This window comes from Syngnathus leptorhynchus, chromosome 11, assembly GCF_054491065.1.
Source record: "Syngnathus leptorhynchus isolate UIUO chromosome 11, UIUO_Slep, whole genome shotgun sequence".
NCBI lineage: Eukaryota > Metazoa > Chordata > Actinopteri > Syngnathiformes > Syngnathidae > Syngnathus > Syngnathus leptorhynchus.
In genome coordinates, this window is record NC_141205.1 from 11,917,658 (window position 1) to 11,934,250 (window position 16,593).

At 44.8% G+C, this 16,593-nt stretch overlaps 2 protein-coding genes across 3 annotated transcripts; both read left to right on the forward strand.

The window, feature by feature from the left end:
• The first annotated feature begins 707 nt into the window (after window positions 1-707).
• On the forward strand, window positions 708-9,080 carry dennd6a (DENN/MADD domain containing 6A). The gene is made up of 19 exons (XM_085923297.1): window positions 708-1,387; window positions 2,157-2,195; window positions 3,111-3,153; window positions 3,434-3,546; window positions 4,005-4,085; window positions 4,172-4,277; window positions 4,381-4,460; window positions 4,529-4,588; window positions 4,649-4,704; window positions 4,823-4,945; window positions 5,170-5,265; window positions 5,420-5,514; window positions 5,601-5,666; window positions 5,882-5,946; window positions 6,013-6,102; window positions 6,179-6,342; window positions 6,427-6,529; window positions 6,676-6,750; window positions 6,841-9,080. Exons 1-19 carry the CDS (start codon window positions 1,151-1,153, stop codon window positions 6,970-6,972), a joined length of 1,824 nt encoding a protein of 607 aa, XP_085779423.1. The 5' UTR covers window positions 708-1,150; the 3' UTR covers window positions 6,973-9,080.
• A 450-nt stretch (window positions 9,081-9,530) lies between these two features.
• appl1 (adaptor protein, phosphotyrosine interaction, PH domain and leucine zipper containing 1) lies at window positions 9,531-16,304 on the forward strand. Of its 2 annotated transcripts, none has more exons than XM_085924358.1 (22): window positions 9,531-9,779; window positions 10,485-10,583; window positions 10,737-10,796; window positions 11,015-11,086; window positions 11,181-11,268; window positions 11,336-11,377; window positions 11,500-11,558; window positions 11,632-11,778; window positions 11,855-11,937; window positions 12,007-12,168; window positions 12,556-12,744; window positions 12,849-12,891; window positions 12,956-13,012; window positions 13,103-13,194; window positions 13,268-13,447; window positions 13,769-13,821; window positions 13,926-14,100; window positions 14,211-14,247; window positions 14,329-14,469; window positions 14,560-14,610; window positions 14,686-14,775; window positions 15,001-16,304. In XM_085924358.1, exons 1-22 carry the CDS (start codon window positions 9,726-9,728, stop codon window positions 15,154-15,156), a joined length of 2,130 nt encoding a protein of 709 aa, XP_085780484.1. In that variant the 5' UTR covers window positions 9,531-9,725; the 3' UTR covers window positions 15,157-16,304. The 2 variants fall into 2 exon arrangements, with proteins under 2 accessions (XP_085780484.1, XP_085780483.1); XM_085924357.1 differs by lacking the exon at window positions 9,531-9,779 and adding an exon at window positions 9,910-10,323.
• Window positions 16,305-16,593: the final 289 nt, after the last annotated feature.

Below are 16,593 nucleotides of genomic sequence, written 5' to 3' on the forward strand. Positions count from 1 at the left end.
TAATAATAAAAATAATAATAAAAAGAAAACCCATTTTGTTCTCGAATAATTTAAATAAATTCCCAAAAAAAGACCACTATGAGACTGTCATTGTTTGAAAGTGGTGATGGGCAAGGTTGGTGGTGGGTATCACATTCCGCTTATACGGAGGTCAGGAAATGTGTGTGATACATTGTGGAGATCTTGGAAGCTGAGAGCAAATCAATGCTGCCTGGGAACGTTGCGCTGTACGAATTGAAGGATAAGCCAGTGCTCTTCATTATGTTCCACACGTCACAAAGTTCTCATAGAAGGCAGTTGACCTAAGGATTTATGTGGACATTTCTTTGTAAACTTTAATATACAAATAAGAGACATTAAATGTGTCCATAGACTTTACCAATACAATCTGCTTTGAGATTCATAAATGTGTGTATGAACATATGAAATTCTACAGACAATACGTATATACAGACTGTACAATAGTTTAATATAGTTTTAAAATGATACAATAATTTGTTGCAAATTATTTTGTAAACCGCAAAGTTCTCGGTCGCCCAGTTTTTTTTACCAAGATACTTTTTCGGCGGCTCGGTTCCGCACTGGGTAGTACGTCCGCCTCACAGTTAGGAGGGTGCGGGTTCGGTTCCTCCTCCGGCCCTCCCTGTGTGGAGTTTGCATGTTCTCCACATGCGTTTACTCTGGAGACGCTGGTTTCCACCCACATCCCCAAAACATGCTTGGTAGGCCGATTGAGCACTCCAAATTGTCCCAAGTGCAAATGGTTGTTTGTCTCTGTGTGCCCTGCGATTGGCTGGCAACCGGTTCAGGGTGTCCCCCGCCTACTGCCCGATGACGGCTGGGATAGGCTCCAGCACACCCGCGACCCCCGTGGGGACCAAGCTGTTCCGAAAACGGATGGCTGGATATTTACTTTTCCGAGCTTCCATGTTGTAGCTTGAACATAACTCGGGTACGTCCTTGCGTGATGACGTAAGTTAAACGTCACTCCCGACTCGACCTGAGCATCCCGGGTGGCTAAGCTAGGTCGCTAACTGTACCGCAGTTTGGCTTGTGTTGATTCCCACAAGAAAAGCAGCACAAATATCACTTTTCATAAGTGGAAGAAACAGTCAACATTCTTCCACGTGTCCGCATCGGACCGGCCGCCATGGCTTTGCAAGGCCCGGAGGAGCTGGGGGAGCCGGTGGAGGAATCAGAGGACCTGGATGACCATGACACCAGTAGTATCTCCCCAGCCGAGGAGATACCGCTGCCCGCCGGGCCCGGGGGCGATGACGAGGATCCCGTGGGGAGCACCGTGCTGCTGCATTGGGACCGTTTCTCGGCCTGGTTGCACTGCATTTGCGTGGTGGGCTTCGACCTGGAGCTGGGACAGGCGGTGGAGGTGAGGAAAGACCCGCCGAGGTCAGGTTGCTCATCGGAGGAGGGAGTCCGCTGGGAAGGGTTCCAAAAATTAGCTTTTAATTCAAGGCTCCGATTAATTCCTGGCCTATAAATACTAACCACGCAATGGTTTGCTTACTGCTTATTTACATCAGAACCAGTTGTCGTGTTAACAGACTGGGTTAAAAAAAAATTGAAAATAAAAAGTCATAATATAAATAACATGACTTATTTCAAGTGCTTATAAAACAGGAAAATTTGACTTGGCAAAATATCATGAAACAACTAAACGGCCACACACAAAAAAATCTTAATCACAAGGAATCATAAACATTGAAATGAGGCAGCATCACTCAAGAACATGAAAATTGGACTTTTAAACAAGTAATCAGAGAACCCCTTAGCGATGTCTTGAAACTATTCTACAGTACTATTTCGCGGTTCAAGTACTCCTTTGTCTAAATGGGTCTTGCGCCCTACCTCACACTTATTCTGTCCATGTGCAATATTTGTACTGTGAGGTATAAAGCAAGTAATATTCCATGAATAATTTCAAGGGCCAAGTGTTTCTAGTGCTTCTTCTGAACCCTAGGCAAACAGTGAGCTGATAATCTGGGAACACAAACTTTGCAAACGCTACGCAAGAACCCAAAAAGGATTTTGGGTTCCAATTTGTTTTGAAAGCTAAATATAACCTTGCTGAATATCTGAAATGTTGCATTTTGGTGTTCTTCATTTGAGTGTAAGAACTGTGTTTATCTGTCCTCCAGGTGATTTATCCGCATCATTCCAAGCTGTCAGAGAAAGAGGTGAGGGAGGTCACTTGGAGATTTGTACTAGGGATGCACTGATACCACTTTTGAGAGAAAAAAAAACAAACGATACAAGTACGAGTACTTTGATTACAGTATTTGCCGATACCGAGGACCGATACAAGTATGAGTTGCATTGACCTTGAAAATGTGAAAAATATAATTCCACCAAGCTTAAATGATACTTTTATTTTTCTATGCAACAAGCAGCAAACGTTACAGTTGACAGTGAATGACAGTAACAGTCAACACTTGGCTCACTTATCAATTACTTTCAAATAGAAGCCCGGCAGGTTTTCTCGTCTTCCTTGCGCATGACTATTTTCTTTGAATTATTTTCTTTCTTCATATGACATTTGTGTTATTTTTTGTGTGCTAAATAATAAAAAATAAAAATACTTCAAAAAACTATATATATATATATATATATATATATATATTAAGAACACCTCTTCTACATCCATCCATCCATTTTCTGAACCGCTTTGTCCCCACGGGGGTCGCCTATCCCAGCCGTCATCGGGCAGTAGTCTGGGGACACCCTGAACCGGTTGCCAGCCAATCGCAGGGCACACAGAGAGGAACAATCATGCGCACTTTGGTTGAAGTTTACCAGCAAAAAAATAATTGAAAAAAATGACATCAACTTAACTTTAAGAACTGCATAACCTTGTTTGTTCAATATTTTCTGTTAGCTACACCAATGCCTATTTGAAAAAATGTAAGCGGAAGGTTCTTTTCTTGCATGTAAAATGACTCTTTTTGGAGTGAAATTATCGTCAATCCACTGTGCTGTCAAACTAATGTCATGAGTACGAGTGCAAAGTTGTGGTATCGATGCATCCTTAAACTGTACGATCTGGTCTGTTCGGACAACAAGTAAACCCAGTTATTGTTGTGCTCACCTTTTAGAAAACAAGCATTTGCTACCTGTCCTTCCCGGATTCCAACTCTGGTAGGTTTCGGTTTGAGCTTTGAAACAAATTTTGTACTAATCACTCACTAACCAGCTCAGTGGCCTAGTAGTGGTGTCATACCAAAGACTATAAAAATGGGACCCATTGCCTCTCTGCTTGGCACTCAGCATTAAGGGTTGGAATTAAGGGTTCTTTTTAATCCAATTCATTAAAAACTGATTTCCAGGTTTGACAAGGATTGTTAAAATAATCATTGGTGTCAGCCCTGACATGTCCCCTTCCGTAGTTCCTCATCGGGCTCCTGCTGCTTGCTTTCAGGTTGCCTTGGCGACACCCAATTTTGCTTCCGCTTTCGTCAAGGCTCCAACAGGAAGTCGTCACTGGGCTGCTTTCTGGAAACCAGTGACAGGGATGCGCCGCCCTGCCTCAAGGTTGCCACACACACACGCACGCATGGACATACCCTTAAGTACAACCTAAGAAACGACTTCACTTTCTAAATGCCACCAAAATAAGTATAGCAAACCCTCATCCGTTGCAGGTTGCGGTTTGTTTTCCCACTATTTTGCAGATTTCCGCTTTTTGAATCGTTTTTACAGAGAGCGAGGGCTGTCGGTTCATTGACGACGATCTTATGGCCGTGATGATTGATCTATGCTGTGAGATGACAAATTAGGTTTGTCGTGTGTAGAAATGATGTGAATTTGCCAAATTGTGACATCACAGTGTTAGAAAATTCCATGAGGGGTTGCTGCAGACACATTTTCATACATAGGCAAAAATAACACGTCGTTTTATTTGTTTCATTTCACAGCTGGCGATCCAATTATTTGCAGGCAAACCTTCAAAAGTTCCAGTTACCTTATAAGTTGTATACGTGTGTTCACAGAGGGAGCAGGGCCATTATTATGGTTATGTGTATTTTCGGCAAGTGCGGGACAAGTCTCTAAAGAGAGGCTACTTCCAGAAGGTGAATGCAAGCCACATGCACACACGCGTATAATTCTCGAACGACTGTCCTTGTGCTCATCAAACATCACACTTGTTGTGCTGCAGTCTCTGGTCCTGATCAGTAAGCTTCCCTACGTGACCTTCTTCCACTCGCTCCTCAAGATCATGGCTCCGGAATACTTTGAGAAGCAGGAACCGTGTCTGGAGGCGGGTAGGGGCTCGACTCCCACATTTTGCATTTTTCTGACACGCTTGCAAAAGTCCAAACTAGTCGACGATTAAACCCGCCCACACGTAGAATTTTTGCCTCACAGCTTGTAACGATATGGATCGCTGGCCCACGCCGCATCCAGGGAGAATTCTCACGCTGCCCATCATGGGCGTGGTCATCAAGGTAAGCGCGGCGGCGCAAGGGTCAACCCAGAAACCACGATGGAGTGTTTTTGACATGTGCCGCCGCAGGTGCGCATCCCCACCTGCTACGACAAACCGGGAACGTCACAACTGGTGCAGTCCACGCAGGTGACGACACTCACAGGCGCAGCCATAAAGTCTCTCCTCCAATGATTTCTTATTGTGCAGAGTGACAGTCTGGTGTCCATTGTCCTGCCCACCATCCACGAGGTGGACCTCTTCAGGTGAGCCCTCCGGTCCCACGAATGTTGTCTGGTGATATTAGTTTTGGTTTTCGTCCCACTCTCGTGCAGGTTTGTGCTCGTCAAGTCAAATGTAACGCTTGGCTTTGTGTCTGCGCAGATGTTTCTTTCCGGTCTTCTTCCACATCCAGATGCTGTGGGAGTTGGTCTTGCTGGGGGAGGCGCTTGTTGTCATGGCGCCCTCTCCCGCCGAGTCGTCTGACACCGTGCTGGCGCTGGTCAGGTGGTTCCCAAATTCCATTCGTGCTGTTCCATTCCTTTCCTCAAACACTTTGGGAAAAAACTGTGAGAGTGAGCAAAATAACGACATATAGCTAAAGATGCGGCAACATTAGTTCGGATCATGGCAGACAAAGAAGGAATGCTCCAAATGTTACAAAAAGGGTCTAAGTGATACAAAATGACTCGGATGAAAGTCAAGTCCACATTGTATTGTGTTGCGTGCAGCTGCGTGTCTCCTCTACGCTACTGTAGCGACTTCCGGCCCTACTTCACCATCCACGACAGCGAGTTCAAGGAGTACACCACCAGGACGCAGGCGCCGTGAGTCGAAATGTGTCACACACACACATCAAATCAAGAAATCGATCCCTGTTTATTTCTACTTACATACTTTGAGGAATGTGCTCACGTAAGCAATTCAGTGCGTGTCAGCGATTGCCGAGCCACGGTGATGCCATTTGAAATCTGCCCGTAGACCCTCAGTCATCCTGGGAGTGACCAACCCCTTCTTTGCCAAGACTCTACAGCACTGGCCTCACATCATCCGGATTGGCGACATGAAGCAAGCAGGTGATTAGACACCCGATCCCAATCTTAATCAGATGGTGCTTAACTCCAGCGTATTTAAAAAAAATAAAAAACTAATCCCCGCACAGGCGAGATGGCCAAGCAGATGAAAGTGAAGAAACTGAAGAATCTGAAAACTCTCGACTCCAAACCCGGTAAATCTCTTTGTCTTCTCCGTCTTGACAAAATTGGGGAGGAAAGGTTAACTCGAGCTGGTCACTTTGGGAAAAATCCGTTCCTTCAAAGATGAGATAGGCTGATTCTTGGACTCTGCTCATCAGACTTTTTAGAATCACTTGGAACTTGATCGATTCAGTTGACTCATGTGACTCACCCAAGTTAGTGGACTCACTGTGTGTGTGTTTTCCAGGTGTGTATACGGCGTATAAGCCGTATCTCAACAAAGATGAGGAAATCATCAAGCAGCTTCAGAAGGTAAATTAAAGATGCCACATGTGCCCCAAACCTGTTATAAAGATGATTTATTTGGGGGGGGGTCAGGGTGTCCAACAGAAGAGACCTTCGGCGGCTCAGAATGCAATTCTGCGGCGCTACTTTCTGGAGCTGACGCAGAGCTTCATCATCCCCTTGGTAAATGCCGATATCGCTAATCGGCAGTCACGAGTGAGATCGCCCCGCTGAAAATGGTTGTTTGCCCGGCGAGCAGGAGCGCTACGTGGCCAGCCTGATGCCTCTGCAGAAGTCCATCAGCCCCTGGAAGAGTCCACCTCTGCTGCGGCCGTTTGTCCAGCAGGACTTCATGAAAACACTGGAAAAGGCCGGCCCGCAGCTCACCTCCAGACTCAAGGGAGACTGGATCGGACTGTACAGGTACGACCACTCACCTGTGCCCGTCCAGGCGGTCCTGACTTGTTCTCGACATGTTCCTCACAATTTCCCCACATTGTTCTCCAGACACTTCCTGAAATCTCCCAACTTTGACGGCTGGTTCCGCAACAGGAGAAAGGAGATGACACATAAACTGGAGGCCCTGCACCTGGAAGCGCTCTGTGAGGAGGTGAGCCCCGCGGGGGTGGATAAGGAGGATGGAGAAAGCTTATTCAGGTCTCATAGAGCTGGAGTTCTCCAATTGTTTACGTCTCGGGGTGAAGCATTTCCCCGTCCAATATTGCAGAGTTTTTTTTCATGTTTTCTCTATGTTAGGACCTGCAGCAACGAGTCCAGAGGCACTCGGAGGTGGAGACGGTGGATCTGGTCCTCAAGTTGAAGGACAAACTGGCAAGTTGAAAAAAATGGTATCGCGAGAAAAGGTCCCCGAAACAAACACTGACTCGTGTGGAGTTTTGGGTTGTCGTTTTTCCTCCACAGAGTCAAGCCGAGAAAGAGCGTCTACCCGTGGGTGCCGGCACACTGGCCAAACTGCGAGCTCACATCGACGGCATCATCCTGGCCTTGCCCGAAGACCTCCAGGGTATCCTCCACAAACCCACCACACCCTGAACTTTGACCCAAGAAAAAAAAAAAAAAGACATGGCCACCTACCACATGAAGAACGCTCAGTGTTTTCTCATCATTTCCAAATGTCTGGAGGGATTTTTGTCCACAAATTGAAAAGGCTTTTAATCATTTTTAAAGACTGCCTTTCAAAGTGCACTTCTTAACATTGTGTACGTAAAACAAAAGAAAACAGACACTAGTATTCAAGCAACAATGGTGGTGCTTTTCATTTTTCAACTGAACTAACATCCAGTAAACAGCACAACAATTTTACACCAGCCAGCGACGCACTCGCTTCTGCAGTGGCTAATCGGGCGTCTGCATCTTTTGCCCCAAAAAATGAAACCTCACCAAATTTGAGAGATTATCTACAACAGTATTTTTTAGATTTTCTTTTTTTCTTCTCAAAGCCACACCAACAACACAGCAATAATGCAACACCAGCGACACGCTCGTTTTCACATCAGCCAATCAGGCTTCCGCATCCTTGTCACATGACCGCACCAGGATCCTACTTTAAGTCACCGTTTTTGTCAGTTCTATGTCACACAGCAAATTTTGATGGAACATTTCACTTGAAATCAATGTATCAATCTTGAATTAGTACACAGTAACCATGGCATAAAAATGTCGGGAACTTTCCACTGATCACGCAAAAGATTCCGTTGACCTGACAGAATCTTTCCATAGGAATTGACTGGAATTCCTGAAAAATTTCCAAGATCAATTCTGGAGAATTTCTGGCAATTGACAGAGAATGTTTCCAAAAATCTTCTGATATTCCGGGAAATGCCAGGAAACACATAGAAAATATGTCAGAGACTTTCTGGAAACTTTCCATGGTCAAATCGGCACATCTGTTTTAAATGCGTTCATTGTGTGCCTGTTGTGTTCTCAACAAAATTAGCAGAACATTTCTGAAAATTAAAATGATAGAATGTTTCTAGCTTGGGAAAGTCACTGTTGGAAATGTTGCCGGAAGCATTTCAAGCACAGGATATTTGGTGGAAAGGTTTTCCATCTCTAAATGATCCTTTGAATGTGTCCAAACTGATGACATGGCCTTAATTTATGCTCACGAAGATAACGATGACATTGTTTTATTTCCCCTGTAAATGCCTTTAAAATCTCTCAGGAAGTCTCCATAAATTTCATTCACACTCGATTTGTCAACAACAAAAAATATTTCTTATTTCGACTACCATTTAACAGCATTATGGGTTATTTGTATTTTTTTACTTCTACCATTTTATCAGCATTGTTTTTATTTAATTTCACTTTTAACATTTCATACTTTTTGTACAATTCTGGAAAGGACAGTAAAACATAATTGCTTGACTATATTAATAATTTTATCATTTTATCTTATTATTTTATCTCATGTAATACTCTTGTGAAAAATTGGCAGGCAATTTATGGAAACTCTGGGGAATTTGGCAAAATATTCCAGCTGAATGTCTTTTCATAGAAAGTGTCTGAAAATTTCTGGCTGTTGCTAAAAAATATATACAAATACATTTGTAATGAATTCCTGGAAGCTTTTAAGAGGAAAATTCTCCCAAAATTCTGTAAACTTTACCTGGGAAATTTAGTAAAAATTTTCCAAATTTTTCTGGTGAACTTCTGATGCAGAGTTTCAGGAAACCTTTCTTTGGAAAATCAGTTGAAATTTTGCAAAAGTTTGAATCCATTCCTGTAGAATTCATGGTAAATGTCTGGTGAATTGCCCGAAAATATTCATGGGAAATTTGTTGGAAAATTCTCAAGTATTTCAGCTGCATTAATAACCATAGTTTATTTCACATAATCCATACATGGAGCAGGCAGTCTTTTTTATTCATAACAAAGATGCAACAGTAGAGGACTTGACCTTTTTGTACAAATTAAAATGTACGAATAATTATTTTGCTAATAGCACATGAGCTAAAGATGCAGATGACTATGGGAGGGATTCAACCACTACATTGAACCACTTGTGTGATATTGTGGACGAATGACGTGAAATGATCATTTCATTTGAAAGTCGACAGTTCATTTTAAATGTGTTTTTATTGACCCAAAAAATATTATGCTTGAGTTATTCGTATTCTAATAAAATGTTAATTCAGCCACTCGGTCAACGTTTTATGTTGCTTTTGTTTTCTTTTCAAGGGCAAAACAATAACGGATTTGTGTGGATCAAATAATGATTTATTGCTGTAAAAAAACAAGGACTAGACATTTATAAAAATATTGTAACCCCATAATGAACCATTATATACACCTTTACAAAAAAAGTGTGAAAAAGTAATATCCTACTTTGATATTATTAAGAAGCATGAAATACAAAAAACGGCAACACTTATACACAGTTCATGGGAAATTTTACAGTTTTATTCATTCATAACATTTAATGGAACATTGTAACGTTGAAAAAAAAAAAGATCAATTGAACTTTCGTTCAACGCGGCCGCCATTTTGGCGCTTGTCGCCTGGATATACGCAACAAGGGCGATCCCGCACAGAGCCGCAATGGCGACGTTTTTCCTTTAAAAAAAAAGAGCCAATGAAAAACTTGGACGTTTTTCTATGTCCAATGAAAGGTTTGGACGTTTTCATCGTCTAATCAGAATCCAAGAGACAAGGCGGAGTTGTTTCTGGCTGTTGTAGTGGATTCCGGGTTGCCCAAAATAAAAAATCTTCAAAGTGGGAGTTGACGGGCCAATTTGTGATTGTCATTTCTTTCGTCAACTGTCATCTATCATCAAGCAGCAACCATGCCCGGAATAGAGAAGTTGCCTCTTGAAGAGACGCTGGAGGACAGCCCGCAGGTTAAGGACTTGTGAACTGCTTTTCATTTATACGCTAACGCTAGCCGCGAGCTGCTATGCTAACAGCAGTGTTTGTCAACAGCCTAGCCACATGCTAACTAAGAGCTGCCTGGCGTTGTGAGACGGAAGGCTGAAGCGAAGTCAGCCCAGATGGCATATCAGCTGATGGATATTTTCCATCAAGGGAGGGTCTCCTTTTTTGGGGGCTGCAAGCCATATTTGCGTTTAATTACTTTCGTAGCTGTCTGGCTAGCTCCTGCCTGTCATCTTGATGTCTTTAAGTGAATGCACAATTTGTGGTGGTGGTTTTTCATAGAAGGCGAAGACGGCGACCTTTGCTGTGACGTCACACTTCCTTTTACTGCTCACAAATCAGTCCTGGTTTTGGAAAGCCGTTAGTTGGATACATTTTTTCAGTGTCCAGGCTGAGGTCCATGCACTAGAATCTCTTTGTCCTTACTAGTAAAACACCACTGGTAGAATGTCGGTGTCTCACCAGTTTTGGGGACTTTTTTTTCCAGCTCTATCACATTCCTGCACACTAGTAGGGCAAATCTGAATTTTGATTGTGTTTCAATGTACTGTTTTTGTGGTTGCACCGTTGCTACATGTAACTTTGTTACAGCTGCAGTTGTTGTAAAGTGTGTGACAAAATGAAGTTGTCTTGTATCGTATTTTTCAATGAAATATTATTTGATATTTCAGACACGCTCTCTTCTCGGAGTGTTTGAAGAGGACACAGCAGCCATGTCTAGCTACTGCTCCAAGCTTTATAAGGCCATGCACAGGATCTATGATGCCCAGGTGTGTGTGTACATGTGTCTGTGTGTACTTGTGTGTACGTGTGTGTGTGCGTGTACACACACACGCGTGAGCGCCATTGACAGGTACAAAAGGAACAATTGATTATGGATGTCTTTGGTGATTTGTGCATGTGATGTTTTTTTTCCTTCTCAGAATGAGCTGAGTGCTGCAACACATCTTACCTCCAGACTGCTGAAAGAATACGACAAACAGGTTCGGATCTTTCATATTAATGTTTTTTTTTTTTTGTCATTGTTTCATGACAAGGCATTTTGGGTGTCTTATGAAAGCATTAAAACACACCTTTTCAGCGATAGTCATACGATCACCGTCATCATCCTGGCCGAGATCAGGTCATATTGTCTTGGTGAAGCATCATGTGGCAGATTTTTTCTTTACCTATGAGCGATAACCCAGTTTGGCATTTGCAGTGTTTTCCTTTAGGGCGTGACGATGAAGTAATGAGTTCCACCCTGCAGCAGTTTGCCAAAGTCATCGACGAGGTGAGCATATGCCAGCCACATCTTCAGTCTCTTCCTCTTGACCATGTGCTCAAGCCTCTTCTTTTGTTTTCTTTTCTTTTTTTTATTTGGCCAGCTGAGCTCCTGTCACGCCGTCTTGTCGACACAGCTGGCCGATGCCATGATGTTCCCCATTACGCAGTTCAAAGAGCGAGACCTCAAGGGTATTTGGATGTTAGATATACATCATTTCACTTTGAGACATAAAACGTCACTTATCTGTGCCTGCAGAGATCCTAACTCTGAAGGAAGTCTTCCAAATATCCAGTGATGGTACGTTTAGAATTTTTCAGATTCGAATTTAGAACATTTCGAATTTTTGGAAGCAGACAAAAACACTCAACCAGTATCCTCAAATATGAGCAAAAAAAATGAAAAGAACATATTTATTTCAGATCACGACACGGCCGTCAACAGATACAGCCGCCTGTCCAAGAGGAAGGACAATGACAAGGTGAGCCGCCTGTCAAGACGCGTCGCAATCGCAAGCCTGAGGAAACTGACACGGCGGGCGCCGTGCGCGGCAGATGCGTGCCGAGGCGGTGGAGGACGTGTACACGTCGCGCAAGAAGCAGCACCAGACCATGATGCACTACTTCTGCTCGCTCAACACGCTGCAGTACAAGAAGAAGACGGCGCTGCTGGAGCCGCTGCTGGGATACATGCAGGCCCAAGTGGGGAGGGAGCGTTGCAACATGAGCGCATCGGAATGCTTCCGTTTCAGCATTAGCTTCTCTTCTTCATCCGCAGATCAGCTTCTTTCATCTGGGCTCGGAAAACCTCAGCCAGCAGTGGGAGGAATTCTTAGCTACCATTGGGACCAGCGTCCAGAAGTAAGATGACGCAAATATCCGACGCAAAATATGTCAGTGAGGGGAAGTTGAACTGCGCGCTTGCATCAGCGTGCGTCGGGAGATGGAGGAGGAGGCGGGCCGCATGCAGCAGACCATCGAGCAGATGGAGAGGTCATGTGACCCGCTGTACGCGCCTTGCGACCCGGACCCGCTGCAGTCGCCCGTGTGTCGCAACCTCACCCAGAAGCAGGGCTACCTCTACATTCGCAGGTAAGTACACTCCAAAAAGGGACACGCTGCAGTGCTGGCCCACGAAGCACTTTTGAGCCAGTCAGTCGGGTTCATATCTTTTTTTTTTTTAATTAAGTCTATTCCATTGTTGATAGCACAACCCCGTTGATGTCCACTGCTGACACCAACAGCATGGCCATGGAGCTACTTTTCAAATGAGCAAAATGAGCGATGTCTCGGACTTTTCAGAGCTCTCGAGTCAAACAACGTGAACGGAATCATTTCACACTGTTGTGTTTTTCTTGAAGGAAAAGGGCAAAATCGATTGGAATCACAAATTGCAAACGGCGGGTTTTATTTGAAGTGTTAATTGTCGGCCAGTCGAATGAATGGCAAGTCTAGTCGAGCCGCGCTCCCCGCCCGCAGCAAGACGGGCCTGGTGTCAACGTCGTGGGAGCGCCAGTACTTCTTCACGCAGGGGGGCAACCTGATGCAGCAGGGCCGTGCCGAAGTGGCAGGCGGCTTGGTCACCGACCTGGACAACGCCTCCGTCATGGCGGTGGACAGCGACGACCGCCGCTTCTGCTTCCAGATCACGTCCTTCGACGGCAAGAAGTAAGGCGCCGCCCGCCGCTCCTTAGCCTTCTTTTAGCATCATTCATCACGTTCCTTCTGATGGAGTCCAAAGTACAGTTTCTTGATTTGTGTCGCGCGCTCAGAGTGGTGACGCTGCAGGCCGAGAGCAGGAAGGACTGCGAGGAGGTAAGAGGGAGTCCGAGCCTCCGCTTGTGGTCGATGGATCCTCTCTCACCGCGTCTCTCACCAGTGGATCGCCACCATCAACAACATCTCCAGACGCATCTACCTGAGCGAAAACGCAGAGGTGTGGGGAGTCTGTGTGCGTGCGTGCGTGCGTGTCATGACTCCTTCATTCACAAGCGTGTTCTCAAGCGATGTCGCATTGCACCGACAGGAATTGGCGGCCAGAGTCAATCAATCAGCTATCGAGGCGGTGACGCCATCACCGTCCTTCCAGCAGAGACACGACAGCATGCGGCCTGCCAGGTTAGTAGCGTGCTTTTAATGTGTGCCAGAGCGTACGTGTTCCACGCGTGGAAACATACTCGCATCACGGCAGCAAGAGCCACGTGGGTCGAACCGGCAGCATCAGCTCCATGGGCTCGGAGCCATCGCCTGCCCTCTCCGTCCTGTCCTTGGACGCTCTGGTTGCCCCGGGAACGCCGATCCAGTTTGACATCATTTCCCCCGTCAGCGAGGAAAACGCCACACACGGCAAGACGGCGTCACAGGCTGGAAGGTAGCGCTTTGCAGACACAAAAATATAGATATTGTGGTTCTATCATGAAAATATGAAGTACAACAGAATAGACATTTAGATTAGTGGGTGACAAATTTGTGATCTTTAGTTTTTATTGTAACTTTTTAAAACATTCTACATTCATTTCAACACATTTAAACCAATCCGTTATTTTTTAAAAGTTGGACAATTACTTTCATTCAATTGTTAAAACCTAATCATAAATATCATTTGAGCAGTTAGTGAATTTCTTTTACATCAATGTAATTCAATCAGCATGATTATATTTATATGATAATAGTTGCGCGTGCATCCGCACAGGAGAAGTAATCCATTCGGCGAGTCGGGCGACAAGGCAGCGGAGGACAGCGAAGGTACGCTACGCTCTCGGAGAGCTTATTATTGACCCCCCTGTGGCCTGGGGATGAGCTACAAGTCTTCATATTTCATCTACCTACTGTATTTTGGGGCGTTCCAGACTCTATCTTACACCAGCTCTTCATCGTCCGCTTCCTGGGCTCCATGGAGGTGAAGAGCGCCGAGTCGCCGGATGTCATCCCCGAAACCATGAGGCAGATCCTGGCAGCGCGCGCCATTCACAACATCTTCAGGATGACCGAGTCACACCTGCTGGTCACCTGCGACTGCCTCAAGTAAGAACCTCATCTCTCTCTCGTCAAATAAAAGTGTCAAAGTCTTTTTCACATTCATTTGTATTGTGTGTAGAACTTTTGGGCGAAAACTAGCTTCTTTTTCTCTGCAGGCTCATCGACCCGCAGACACAAGTAACGCGACTCAGGGTAGGTCGGCACTGCCCCACGTCACACGTAGGCCTCTGCAGTCAACTGAATGTTTTTGCATGTTTTTTCCCCCCCCATCAGTTCCCTTTGTCCAGCGTGCTGCAGTCTTCGTCCCATCAGGACAACAAGCGACTGTTTGGATTTATTTTGTACTCGGTCAGCGGGCACGCCGACGGACGAGCCATCTGCTATATCTTGGAGTCCAACGACGACGGCGAAAAGGTTGACCTTTACAATGAATAAATAAACATTTGACCTGAAAATTCGTTCACATCAAATATCGTCACTTCATTGCTACTTCTTTTCTTTCAGATCTGCGACAGCATCGGGCTGGCTAAGCAGATTGCCCTTCATTCTGCGCTGGTTAGTCTTTACCCTTTAAATGAAATTATACGGACTCAAAATGTGCATTTTTGACCGACCGGTGTCACGTCGTAGGACCACAAGGCAGCCGAGAACCGCAAGGAGCAGGACAAAGCCAAACAGAAGCAGCAGGAGGAACTCAGCAAGCAAAGACAGATAGAGAAGGTGACTTCCTCTTCTGCCTTTTTTACCAGATCGAACCCTCAGTACTCTTTTGCGACTCAAAATGAAATCTGATTGGACTAGGCAAAAAAAAAAACTTTTCCTAGACAACGTAGAAGACTAACACGGAAATAAGCAGAATAGAAAAATTCCTGATGTCAGAGGTGGCCACCTGCACAAGTTACATGCATGCAATTATACAACGAAACTTTTGGTGGCATCATCCAGGATCTGGAGGAACAAAGCCGCCTCATCGCCGCCTCCAGCCGTCCCGCCAACTCGGCAGGGGCAGACGGAAACTTTGTGGTACTGAGCAACAACCAATCGGAGGACAGCCGTGCCGGCGGGGAGGAGGGCCAGAAGAAGGACGAGTCCGATGCCTAGCCACACGGCTAAAAATGGGTACGAAGCCTCCTCCCATCCGTCCCACGCTCAGGAACCAAAACCCACCCGTCCTGGCTGCCTGGGGATGATGAAAAACCAGTTCATCACAGACTCTTTTTGTTTTTATCGACGTTTTAAAAAGAAGCCTTTTTTTTAAACTCGTGCAACTATAGATAGCCAACCTTCTCGATTCCTCTCTCTTCTCCGAATAATTTTGTCCACAGGTGAGTCCTTCCAAGCATGTTGGCATTCTGCACATTTTTAAAAGCAGCCGGTTATTATGTTGCACTTTTGAGGCTGAATTCATGTCAGCGTTTGAGCCACGGCACATATTTTACGTGACAAATTTTGCAGCCTACTGCCAAACAAAAGTTTTTTCACTGCGTTAAAGAAGCCCTCACATGTTTGTAGTTCAGCATTCACTTATTGGGAGATTTTTATTTGAACTCGCAGTCCTCCTCGGGGGTAAGGATGTTATGTTTGTTGAAATGAGTTGAAGTGATTTACTTAAAAGTAACATTAACGCCATCTTGTGGTATCTAGAGGCAATTACATTACAGTATAGATTGTTGGGACATGGTGTGCGTGTATGTGGGAGGGGGGGGCCTTTATTACTTAGCAATTTTTGTTCTTGGGGTGTTTGCTCCCGAACTGGCGAATGTGTGTTCCAGACAAACTCACCATTAAAATCTGCAACTGAAAGCAGAGCCTCCCAAGTCTGGCAGAATCACATGATTAACGTGGTTCCTTCCTATCTGTGAAATGGTCATCCATGAGATTTTGTTTCCATTGTGAAATACGTGCCTTGGCCCAATATGGGATTGGGAAACACTGATTTTGAGACACCATTGACAAAACAAATAAAATAACTAACACACACACACACACACATACTTTTAAGCGAGTAAGACGTGATGATGATTAATGACAAACAATGCAAGTTTCTGGACATACACAAATAGAAGAAAACGTTTACTGATGAGCATGTGAGACACTTTGTTGGGAGTTTTTGTTTTGTTCTTGTTGACCATTGGCCACTTAACTCATGCCATGATCTTGTCGTGTACATATATGCCTCAATGTCTCAAGTTGTCATTTAACACACAAAATAATGCTTTTTAAAGAGGAAAATAAACTCTAACTCCACCCGTTTGGATTGATTTTTGGGAAACCGGAGTTCCCGGAGAAATCCCACGCGGGCTCAGGGAGAAAATGCAAACTCCACACAGGGAGGGTCGGCGGTGGAATCGAACCGGCATCCTCCCAACTGTGAGGCGGGCGGACGTGCTCCCCACCGAGCCGCTGTGTTGAAGAACAAATAATTCGAACCCAATGAAACTAGTAATTCGCGTTTTCCACTAAAATGAGGTTGGCTCCCCGCTTCAAAAATATTTAACAATATCATACAATTATGAGGGAACAAAATCAGCGAGTGCC

Bases quoted from the DNA above. Each gene is read 5' to 3' on its own strand.
- dennd6a (XM_085923297.1), top strand. From the start codon at position 1,151: ATGGCTTTGCAAGGCCCGGAGGAGCTGGGGGAGCCGGTGGAGGAATCA. The intron at 5,266-5,419 runs GTGAGTCGAAAT...ATCTGCCCGTAG, and splicing joins ACCACCAGGACGCAGGCGCC to ACCCTCAGTCATCCTGGGAG. The intron at 5,515-5,600 runs GTGATTAGACAC...ATCCCCGCACAG, and splicing joins TGGCGACATGAAGCAAGCAG to GCGAGATGGCCAAGCAGATG.
- appl1 (XM_085924357.1), top strand. From the start codon at position 10,261: ATGTCGGTGTCTCACCAGTTTTGGGGACTTTTTTTTCCAGCTCTATCA. The intron at 11,559-11,631 runs GTGAGCCGCCTG...CGTGCGCGGCAG, and splicing joins AGAGGAAGGACAATGACAAG to ATGCGTGCCGAGGCGGTGGA. The intron at 12,169-12,555 runs GTAAGTACACTC...CCCCGCCCGCAG, and splicing joins GGCTACCTCTACATTCGCAG to CAAGACGGGCCTGGTGTCAA.